The sequence below is a fragment of the Oreochromis niloticus genome, linkage group LG7 (assembly GCF_001858045.2).
Source record: "Oreochromis niloticus isolate F11D_XX linkage group LG7, O_niloticus_UMD_NMBU, whole genome shotgun sequence".
NCBI classification, from domain to species: domain Eukaryota; kingdom Metazoa; phylum Chordata; class Actinopteri; order Cichliformes; family Cichlidae; genus Oreochromis; species Oreochromis niloticus.
In genome coordinates this window covers 54,914,126-54,926,192 of record NC_031972.2, presented here as the reverse complement: position 1 = coordinate 54,926,192, position 12,067 = coordinate 54,914,126, and the positions used below count along the sequence as shown (strand labels likewise).

The window sequence follows — 12,067 nt, the reverse complement described above, 5'->3', positions numbered from 1 at the left end:
TTGTCTTAAAACATGCACTTACATTAGTTTATGTGAAATAAGTTGATAAACAAATTATATATAATTTTTTAATGTAATAATACTTAGAAGAAAAGATTTTCTATTTTCTATTTTTTCTAAAGTCCTCTTGCTGTTTCCTTTTGGGGGAGATGCAGTTTATTCTTTACAGCTGACTGATAAATAAACAATAGACATAGAGGAAGTGTTTGAAATATTTATTGTCGTTGTTACAAGAAGCTCTGAAAATCACTGTGGAAAAGCACAAAATGGGAGACCTATTTATACAGTTAGATGGGGAGAAAGTAAGCAAAATGTGTCTCTGTAAGAAAAACACAGTGTCCATCATAAAGGCAGTTATAGCTATTTATGGTGCAGTTATGGTCTATGAGACAATGATAATAATATTTCTGAAAGTCATATTTTTTATATATATATATTTGAGTTTGAGACTAATTTTCTATGTGACTCTTCTTCCAGTATTTCAGCAGCTCACTCAAAATTCAATTTAAGATGTTACCACTAAATCAATTAAAACAGGACTCCCATGACTGTGATGATGCCTTTTACAGAAGAGCCTTGTCATTTTATTTTCAGCCTGAAATACAAGCACCGTGTATCATATTACTTCCATTTTTATGTAAGTCTGTACATAAAATTCAGGTCAGGCACACTGGGTTGCATAATGCTTGGTTTTCATGCTCATGCCTCTGACACTGATACCATCTCAACTTTTTATTTTTATTTTGGGAAATCTGTAACTGGGTTTGATCACAGCCTTTTATATTTTGAATGGTTTCTACTGAAAATGCCACTTTCTCTTGTCTTTTACACCTTTACCTTTACACACTCACACACACAGGAACACACAAAACAACAAACCAGCTGGTCCTGAATCATTCTGACATCTGCATACAGTGTACAGGGACTCGTGTTGCTATATCAGGAGAGGCTCAGCTGAGCTAACCCTAACTAATTCTGAGTATGCCTTTCATATACTTGAGACTCCCTGTAACTGCAGCAGTAAAGTTTTTGCATACTTATTTTATCTGTGCACAGAATATAAGTATGCAATAAATTTAAGGAACAGAGGCTCCAAGACACATTTATTTAAATAACGTTCACAAACAGTTATAATAAAAAACCCTCTATTGCACCTACAGTACACAAGAGTAAAAAGGATTGTACAAAAATATGTCATTTTAGAATAACATCATAAATGATTACTGTTATAGGTCAGTAATAAGACTAAACTGAGCATGCTATATCTCCTGTACATGTCATATAAATATTTACAGTCATACATAATGAAAGTAATGCCATCATCTTAATTCCAATATTACAAATCCTAACTTTTAACGTCATTAAGTGACCAAATGTTGTATTAGCCCTATGAAACTTTGGAGTAAAACGAGCAACAGCAGTCTGTCAAACTATTGGAAAGAGCAGTCATGTAGCAATCTTTCATCAAACCAGTACTACTGAGGCTTGAGTGATGTCAATGGATAATTTATTTACAAAGTTAACTGTGCGTTTTCCTGTAGCATACCTCTACTACTTCAAGTTGTTTGCAAAGTATATTACATTTTTGCACTGCATATTTCACTGATCGTCTTTCATGTCACTTTAAGAGTTAAAGTTTACTTGCTCATCTGACACTGCAGTTTCACAGTTCTGAGTCACATTAGCTTGATCCTTAAACCAGTAAATATAAACATCCTTAATGTTTCTATATCCTGTCGCCTATTGTTCTGCTGTCCTCACTACCCTCCCTTGCTTCTGTTTCTCTTTCTTTTCCACATTCTCTCTGTGGTGTCTCCTGTTCCGGCTCTTCTTCATTTCCTGGATGTGTTTCCATTTGCCATTTCCTAAGCCTCGCCCTCGAACCCTCAACGGCCTCTTATCCAGCCACAGTGCATCGCAGTACTCCTCTAGAGAGCTGAAGGGAGAGCTCATCGCTCTCAGGTAGTCTTTATATCGCTGACGTGACTCTGTTCCATGGTGTAGCCCCCCGGCAGAGTCGTCACTCGGCTTGGCTTTTCTGTCTAGCTGTCCATTTGTAACAACTTGTAGAGTGACACGGAGGAGAGTGTGGGTGAAGTGTGTGTGCTCTTGAGCTACACAGATATACACACCGGCATCAGAAGCATGAAGGGAGCGAATTAGGAGACCTCTTTCCGTGTGAATTACTCGATCATCAAATCTGACCTGAGAGACAACAAGAAACATATAAGGGCTACATAATGACAACCCACCACCACAAACCCCAGCTAACACATCACCCTCCTCAAACACATACATTTCTGAAGATTTGTAACCAAGTTGTGTAAAACAAGGTAATGACCCCTAAAACGGGAAGCATATGGAATTAGGTGTGGCGAGTATAGCTCACGGCGTGGGTGGGCACAGGTCATTATGTGATGAGAGATCTTTAGATGCACAATGAGAGTAAGCGTTGAGCGCTGCTGGGAATGTATGTGCTTGTCGTTAAGGTAAGTGGCATGCTAATGTTTCTGGCCCTATGTCCGTCTAGCATCCACCACGGTTCATCAGATGATGTGACTGCTGTCAGAGCCTAAAAAAAACACAGCTGTGTTAAGAGGACACAGAAAGAGCATGAGGGAGTGAGTCCAGCATGTGTGAAAGTGTGGCTGCTTCAAAGGGATACCTCCCACAGCCGCACTTTGACCCCCGGAGGTGTAACTGATAAGAGATGCAGAATATTACCATGCCTTTTGCCCATGTGCTTGCTGTGGACTTGTTTTACCGTTTTTTTTCTTACATACACAGGTGTCTGTGTGTGTGTTTATGTCTGTGTGTGTGTTTGGATAGCTCTGTGTTGGTTTCCAGATCTGACACTAATGATGTGTAGTCAAGGCAGAGGCAGACACACAGGTTTCAGAGTCTTTCTGGATGTTGTCTTTTGCACACATTAGACCTACTAGCCAGACTCATACCACATTCTCATTTCCTGACACACCTGACTGACTTGACAAAACATATGGTATACGTATTAAAAACATAAAAATCACACTTACGTGGCTCTCTGTCCTCTGCCTTTTAAAATCATCCAATTAGCATTCATGTGCCTATCTGATTGCTTTTTAAGTCGCCTGCACTCTTCCATCTAAAACCAAGGCATCTGTGACTAAATAGCAATGCCAGGCTTTTAAACTTAGCCAGATGGTCTGTCTTTATTTGTATGCCTGTGTGTGGATATGTTTGTGTGTGTCTGGGCATGCAATCACATCAGCAACTCCTACAAGGGAAAGCAATCCAGTGTATAGTGTATAGTGGTGTATAGCGTTCATAAACATACTTGGATGCTCTTCTGTTTTAACAACTTTGCATGAATGTGGAGTAACGCAATGATGAACGTTTAACTGTTAAATGAAACGCAGGCGAGAATAAGCATTTTTTTGCAGTTTACCTCTAAGTTAATTTGATACTTTAAGTATCAAATTAAGAAATTCCCACCTAAACTGAGAAATAGGTGCTTTGCTCTAATGAGCATTGTGCATCACATTTAACCTTTTCCATACTTTTCTTATTAGAGATTACCTAATGGGCTAGCATTCCAGGCTCCAGGAGGTAAACGCGTGTGCACAAACATGATGTGAGAAAGATGGCAAAATTTCTTCTAGCTCACATCTTTAATAGCTGAGTTTTACTAGGAGATAAGAGGAGGGACTGAATGAGGAGATTATGAGGAGAGTAAGTTTTAGACTGGGCTGCAGGTGCTATGAACAGCTGGCTGAGGTTGCCTTTATCAAAACCCAGAAACACAGGAGGGAAAACTGTGGGAAATTGTGGACACAGCATGAAAGTTATGAGGAAGCTAAGTAGGCAAGGAGTACTGGGGCAGGACGTGAGCAAAGATTAGGGTCGGGCTGAGGAGGAAGTTAACGGCCAGGGAAGATAAAAGGATGACAAAAGAAAACAGAGTGGGCAGAAAAGAAGAGATTGAAATGTGCAAGACACTTAAACGATCACATGCTTTGCAGCTGTGAGAACACATAAACCACCTTACACAACTAGAAGGCCAAGATACAACTATTACACCCAACTAATGTAATAGGGATGTAGTTTCAATTCTGCATCCAAAAAAGGCCTAAAACATAGACCCAAATTTTATAAATAACACACATATTAGCAAACACACCATTGCCACTAGGTGATTAAAACGAAGAGAAAAATTAAGATAGTTAAAGAAATCAAATAGCATTAGTTGCAAGAATGCTATCTGAACATATCAAGATATCGCCCACACAACTGACTATGAATTCCAACATATGAAAAGCTTCACACAGTGTGCGCTTCTCTGACCTCCAGCTTGTTTTTCACTTGAACTCCTTCATTTTATGTTCAACGTCTGCTGCTTTGAGGCAGCACAATCTTGTGTTTACTATAATTCTACGTATAAACCGACATGACAAAGAAGTAAAAAAGCCAATAATTTAAGTACCAGAAATTATTATATCAGTAATTTATGTTGTTCACAAATGAGAAAAAAAATGTTTTAAGGCAATATTGCTCATAAACTACTTTGCTCTTCCACTGTTCAGATTGCAAATGTATTTGAAAATACTATAGTATAATATATAGTAACTATGTGTAGTAACATAATAATCTCATATTCATGCTCCAGCTTTGGCCACGTTTTTTGTAATTATTATTATTCTTAGCTTATATAGCTTCCCTTTATTTGTCTAATCCTTGTCATGATTATCTTATTATCATGTTTTTCTCTTATCCCTGTTTTCAACCTATACTCTCAATTATCTCCATTATATTTGTATTTTAACTCTTTTGACTGGAAAGTACTTTTAAGGTATGAATCCTAAAGAGCTATGTGCTTACTTCAAATTCAAAACACCTGAAATTTTAAATCACTTTTATTTATTTGACTCCAGCATTCAAGCCGCCATCACTTTGTATACAGTGCATCAGGTCACATATTATTCATGCCTACACACACAAACACAGAAAACACCACATTGTGTTTATTGCACCAAAACACGTGGCTGTCCCTGGGGAGTTCTCTGTTACAGTTTTTCACTGTAGGGGTACATAAAGAAACACAGACACATGCATTCATTCACAAACAGACAAAAAGCAGAGCTTTGTGCAGTGTGAGCCCATAAAGAAGCACGTGGGTCTTTAGTGGCCTCTGCACCTGTCACTGTGCTTACATTCACCCCTGAGAGAGAGGACAGAGGACAGTGGTAGGAGTAAATTAGTGTAGTGGGAAGTAGAGAGGTTAAGCACTAAAAGGGCCACATGCAGTGGGTGCAGGATAGATTGTATGTTTGGATAGGGGGAGGGGAAGGCACTGAGGTGCTGAGTAAGCACATCTCTGTTGTCTCAATCAGGAGACAACTGTCATCATTATTTAGTTCCTTTCCACACCTCAAATACAAATACATTACCTCTTTCTGCTTTTATGCCTTTCTGTTCCCACCCTATGGTTTTTGCAATAGCTGGAAACTTCGCTGTCAAGGCCTTAGACATTATAAAACATGGGTATGCAGAGATTTTTAGTACAAATAATTGCTGAGAAGTTCAACACTCCAAAAGGAGTGCACGTGAAGTCCACTGTGGTGTGTTTTTATGTTTTGAAGCATTTCTGTGTAGCAAACGCTGTTCCTAGGCACTCTAACCTTCCCCACTTTTTGATGTGGGAAGAAAAGAAATGCAACCCCTTCAACATGAACCCAAGAAAAGCAAAAGACTTTCAGACAACAGAAGGAGAGCTGAATCTATGAAAAATGCAGTAATATTCTAACCTCCTCTCTGCGTTCAGATCCCGGTCTTTGCATGTACCATCGAATCCGGGCCTGCTGAGATTTGGGGATACACTCGAGAAGTGTGGAGTTGCTCTGCACCCCGAAGAGAATTTTCTCCTCCACACTCCCAGTACCATGACCTGTAAAAACCAAAAGTATCTTTTCTCAGGTTCTAACAAAGATACAGTATCTGATGCATGTCTCATAATTAGATTATTTTTTGTGACAATTATGCAGTACCAGGCAAAGGACATCACTGTCATGAAACATGACATGAAAACCCCAACAATGGATACACTAGCACACAAATTTCAGCTGTGTCAGCCAACATGAAAGTATCTTGGACATATTGTCATATTTCTTTGAATAACTTAGGCTGTCTCCGTTGAATCAGTCTCTTCATGTGATCCCAAACTGACTCTGTAATCTTGACATCGGAGCTCCGTGGGAGCCATACCATCTGTTGCAGGATTTTTTGTCTTTCTTGTCACTGTTTATAGTTCTTCTTGAATCTGTCTGCGGGTTTGGGTTCATTATCAAGCAGACAGAATTTGAAGTGATCAGATGCTTTCCTGATTTTTTAAGAAATGCTTTACAAAAACAAACAGTGGCCGAACCCCTTAAGACAAAAAGTGTACATACTGTCTTCTGTGTCCCAGCACTGCATGGCAGGGTCTCCATTCTTGATGTCCTGTCTTCTAGCTCGCCTTGCAAGCAAAAACAGAAACAAAGCAAAAAACAAAGAGGGGTATGACCACTTCAGTCTTCAGTATCGAGATGCAGAATTTAAAGTATAAAGAACATTTATGCTTTACACTCACAATCCAGTATTCTCCACAATGGGAGTTTCACAACCTTAGCATCCAGCTAATTTAATATACATTGTGTACATTATATTAGTAGATTATCCACTTATGAAGTCCTTATTAGACATTTATCTGAATTCTATTCTATGAATTACAATTTTAGCATCACCATATTATCACAGTTAAAGGTTCGACAGAAATCAGACATTATAAAACAAACAGCCATAATTAGCCAAAAAAGCCGAAATCAAAGTTGGTAATAACAATGTTATATGAAAATTATGTGAAATTATTTTCAGTCATTAAAGTAAGTAAATCCATATTGATGCTAACACTGCAACATGTGAAAACTGCAAAACAAAACAAAACAAATCAGAAAAAGGGGTTTTAATACCTTTCATTGTGTTTCTCAATACTGCATTTTGTAAATCAGTCAACCAAATAGTTATTAAAATGAATGTTTCTGACACACTTCACATGAATGCCAAATTTGCCTTTACTTGTGATAAACCCGTGAAGAAATTATCTGAGAATTACTATTTTTTAAAAAGCACTTAAAATGTAGGGAGGCAGCTTTATAGTTGTATAGCTAAAGAATAAGAACCACTCCATTTTATTCCATAAGATAATCTTGTCTATCACTACAATAGGATATGTCCTACAATAGGATATATATATATATATATACATATATATATATATATATATATATATATATGTGTGTAACAGGGTCATAAATCACATTGTTATAATTACAAAAAATGTGTTCTAAACCCCCAAACCGTTCCTTTTATACCTGACTTTTAGGACCTCCAAGCCTGTAGTTATGTTCATTATCAGTTAGAGCCCCTCCTCATTCTCTTCTTCTTCTTTGGTGCAACCCTATAAATACAGTGTACCCCTTTTGCCTCTCCCCTTTTCTACAATTCCCCTGTGGGAGAGGTTGGTGTAATTTCTTTCCCAACACTGTAAAACGCTCATATAATGCATATTTATCCACCCGGATGTTTCTGATTGTGATTTTAGTTCAATTATTGTCATTATTAAGCCTGTTTTTTTGTTAGATGTTATAAGTGTGTAGTATGTGTATATCATAAATGTGTTTAAGGTCCATAAATGCTAGCATGAATATATACTTCTTGCTAGCTTGGAAGTTGTGGTGGGTTGAGCTAACCCTCTTCCCCACTGTTTGTATTTGGTCGTAGGAGCTGAAGTGGGCAAGCTATTTACTTGGAGGTCTTTCTTTCTTTTACCTTTTATTGTCAGGTATGTTGGATTTCGTGTTGTTGTTTTTTTAATCTTATGTCAAATATGTTATGTGTAAATTCATACTTTATGTTTAATGTAAAAATAAATGCCAGCCCTTTTCTACAATTCCCCTGTGGGAGAGGAGCTGGAGTGGGCAAGCTATTTACTTGGAGGTCTTTCTTTCTTTTACCTTTTATTGTCAGACACAACGCAGAATCACACTGGTTACATATGCACACACACACACACACACACACACACACACACACACACACACACACACAGAGTTGGGGGCATCATCTTGTTGGTACTTTTATCTGCTTTCCTGCAAAAACATTTAGAGTGTACCAGGTTTTTTTTAAAGAAGAAAGAAACAAGTTTCTTTGACCTCTGACTTGTGTTGCTCACTTGGGCTCCTTCAGTTTGTATTGATTTCTTCCTCCACTTCCTGCTAGTCCTGTGTGGTGGGACATCTGTAGCCTACATTCCCTGACACTCTGAAGATCTGCTTTCAAAGAGCCCTGGAGGCCTCCACTATTGTACAAACCATAACAAAATCCCCACCGGGCAATAATATGGCACTATGAACCCAAACTGTAGGGCACAGTTTGTTCAGAGCTTGGATTCATGCAAGCAAGCTCACAAACAAAAACACAGAACAGGATTTGATTTGCACCTCAAGGACCACACTCTGCAAGTGTGGAATGACAGTGTCAGCTGAAAACACGCTGAAACATCTTTAATCATTGCCTGAGAAAAATAATTACCTAATGGCTTGGAAAATATTGTGAGGTGAAGAGAATGAAAACAGAAAAAAAAACATTTAGTGAGAGCTATGAATGTCTGAGAGTTCCAGCATAAAGAACTAGCCTTGGAAACACACACAAACAGACACACCCCCTGGCAAACTATGGAACCAACGAGTCACTGTTCACCGGTCCACATATGCGCTCTAATGATTTCCTTTTATTTTGGGGTTTGTTCACATACTTGTTTCAGGCTTACTGCTTTGAATTAATGCATGAGAACATTTCAAAAATACAAAAGTACTACAAGTGTCATGTGCATACCTCTTAGAGGCAGGGATGTATCGTGCGCATGTGTGTCCATCCCAGGCACAGTAGGGATCTCGTGCCAGGCAGCATTCAGCACAAGCCTGGCCATATAGGTGGCATCTGCTGAGTGAAACCTGGGCTAGACCCTCTCTTGAACCCACGTAGAGCTGTTGCTATGGTAAAACACAACATTGCTTCAAGACATACAAACATACAAGCACCTTCAACTTTAACAATTGTGCATCATCCACAGAGGACATATCACTATTTTGCTTAAATAGTTAATTAGTTAAGTCTGCTAAAGTTAAAACTATTTTATATATGGAAAAAAATATTTGTTCTATATTAAAATTATATTCATTAAAACATTTTCCTCTTTCCTCATTAACATGCTTCATCTAACAGAATATACTTTGTTGTTTGCTTTAAATGAAACACACAGATTTAAACATTTCCCCTTCTTAGCAGAACATTTTCTTTGTACACCATGTACTATTTTTATAAAGCAAAAGATTCTACGCAACATTAAATGCACTACATTTAAACTGCTCTGAGTGAGTAAAAACCGGTTTCCACTAAGTCCTTGATCTGTTGCAGATAAAAAATCACATTACAATACAGAACGAAGTTGGCATTAATCAACAGAAACAAGGCTGCTAGGACAACAAAACATAAACACCTACACAGAACAGTAGACTACAGACAGAAGGCCTTGAGTGAACTGTGTAAGGTGATACTTCTGATTTGAAGGCATTTTTGCTTCAATGTAGTATGGGATGTAATTACAGAGTTGGCACTGAAACAAGCTCATATAAAACTGATCTGGTAGTTTCTTGAAGATGTTTCACCAGCTTCGTCAGCTCTAAGCTTAGAATTGAAGAAGAAGCTTCTTGGATGAGAAGTGAAACGTCTTCAAGAAACTTAAAGAAATCTTTGTTGCTCTAAAAAATTCAGGTGCAAGGTTGCTATTAATCTAGTATGCTTTAGTGCATAGTCTTCCTATGGTTTCCTTTGTGGTGTAGGACCAATTTAGGATAGCGTATACTGCTGAAAGAATGGCTGCATATAGATATGAGTCTGATATATTTTTTATTTTATTAAAAGCACATGGTTAAGTTTCTTAAATGATTACTACTTTTTGAAAATCAGGTTATAACCTAAAGAACACTCCAAGATATTTTTAGGTTTCTGTGAAGGCTGACATTTGGCTTGCAAAATGAATAGGCTGAATTTCGCAGTTGCAACTGGATCTAGTCTGACTCGCCTCAAAACTCTAGCGGGTAGGCACACAGACACAGGTCAAACACTGCTGGTGATTAATGGAAGCTGTGATTGGGGTTGAAGTGTCTACTGACATTCCTGACCCTTATATAATGAGGCGTAAGGGTGAGAGAGCTGCAAGAAAATGGGGAAGACTACAGACAGAGAGGAAAACCAAAATATGAATAACAAGATAAAAACTATATGATTTGTGCCACACAAGCCATGTGCATATGACTTAATGCATGTGGCTTAATCAAAGCGAAGAGCAAATTTGCATGAAAAATTGCGCAGAATGTGCAGAACAAACCTGTTTAGATGAGATCTCCAAACTAAGGATAGGAGAGGGATTCTGCAAAAAGAAAACAAACTCCATCAACTTTAAAAGCTAATGGATATTAATTATTGGAGGTATTTCATACATATAAATATTTCACTGTCTTATAAGTCACCGACAGCTACACTATGAGGAAAAAAAACTCAGCAAATCAGTGTGTAACGTATGTCTGTATTTATTTGAATAACTGTGTTTTGAACTAAACCTGGAACACTTGAAGCTCTTCAAGAACCACTTCCTCTGTTGACCAGTTTTCTTGAGTGATGCTCACTACCTTAAGAATGGAGCCAACATCTAGGAGAGTGAGACAGAAAGAAAGAAGGGTGAAATTACCACCAGAATATCTTCAGACAGTTGTTTGAGAAGCATATCGATGTTAAAACACAGACTGTATATGTTCATTTCACCCTACACAAAATCTGTCCAATGCCAACGAAAACAACAAGTAATATACTGCCCTCTGCTGGTCAAATGTTGACTTTCACAAAAACTGGGAGGAGAGGTGTGACTCACCTGTTCCCAGAAACATAACCTCATACTGGCCATCATCTGCCAAAACTCTGTCCACCACAATGTGAGTCAAGGTGTAGTCAACTTTGACACGTGTGAACACAGGACGACCAGTGAGAGGGTAGACAGAGCGATACATCAGAGGGTGGAATCGAATAAATCTGACAACTTCATCCGGGAAGTCTTTAGTGGTCCTGATCCTTGGATCATATGTTTTGCTTGGGCACTAAAATGGATCAGAATAGGGACAAAAAAATCACAGCTGATTAGTGACCGTGTTTCCTATATTTCCTTCCACCAGTTCAACCATGGAGCAGATTCACTCAGACAGTTTATTGGTATGTGTCTCCTTCTAGAGGCTAAAATAAGAACTGCAGGAGACAAAGCATATGTGAAACATCTGTTTCACACCTGATGTCAGCACCCAAATTGTCCATCACATTACCTCGCTTAATTAATTTTTTTTTTAAACAAAATGAAACATGAATCTGATTAACTTGTCAAGTAACCTCATCAAAGTGTAAGTGAAGGTCATACATTATCAGGCTGCATGTGCAGATCTAAGTATGCCCTCCAGCAAACTTTTACATTAAAGCCATGTTTATAATTTTGCAATTAGGAGGAAAATTAAACACCTTATCTAATATATGAAAACAGAATAGCTAACAGTGATAAGTACAGAAGGTACAGATGATTTCTTTTCTTTTTTTTTCTTTATGCTCTTCTCTTTGGCATACAACATACCGTTCCAGGACGGGGATATGGTATCCTCCCCTCATATTCTACCCAGCGGTGGTCAGGCCCCTCCTTGTGGGCATACGGTCCATTAAACACAGCCCTTATGTCTGCCATGCTATAAACACACACTGCTGAGCCACGGAAAATGGAACTGAAGGAAAAGTAAAAAGAACAGGTCAGGTTAATGCTTGGAGAAACAAGAAAGGACCTGAGGTTGTGTTGATAAAAATAATACCTAGAGGTTGTGAAGACTGCATACACTATGGGGTTTTTGTCATCTCTGGTTGGGAGTAGAAAGACATCCTCTACAAAATAAAAAAGAATGAAAAA

The 12,067-nt window shown here is 38.2% G+C and overlaps 1 protein-coding gene across 4 annotated transcripts in view; it reads right to left on the bottom strand.

Moving 5' to 3' along the window:
* Window positions 1-200: 200 nt before the first annotated feature.
* sema3d (sema domain, immunoglobulin domain (Ig), short basic domain, secreted, (semaphorin) 3D) overlaps window positions 201-12,067 on the bottom strand; it is a 28,685-nt gene continuing 16,818 nt past the window's right edge. For all 4 annotated transcript variants that reach the window (XM_019361541.2, XM_003440576.5, XM_025909318.1 and 1 more), the window contains exons 10-18: window positions 11,973-12,042; window positions 11,744-11,888; window positions 11,003-11,225; window positions 10,695-10,783; window positions 10,463-10,504; window positions 8,908-9,065; window positions 6,426-6,490; window positions 5,784-5,923; window positions 201-2,205 (exon numbers count right to left, since the gene is read on the bottom strand). In XM_019361541.2, the coding sequence (XP_019217086.1) occupies window positions 1,741-2,205; window positions 5,784-5,923; window positions 6,426-6,490; window positions 8,908-9,065; window positions 10,463-10,504; window positions 10,695-10,783; window positions 11,003-11,225; window positions 11,744-11,888; window positions 11,973-12,042 (1,397 nt within the window). In that variant the 3' untranslated portion in view covers window positions 201-1,740. The remainder of the gene's footprint in view (window positions 2,206-5,783; window positions 5,924-6,425; window positions 6,491-8,907; window positions 9,066-10,462; window positions 10,505-10,694; window positions 10,784-11,002; window positions 11,226-11,743; window positions 11,889-11,972; window positions 12,043-12,067) is intronic.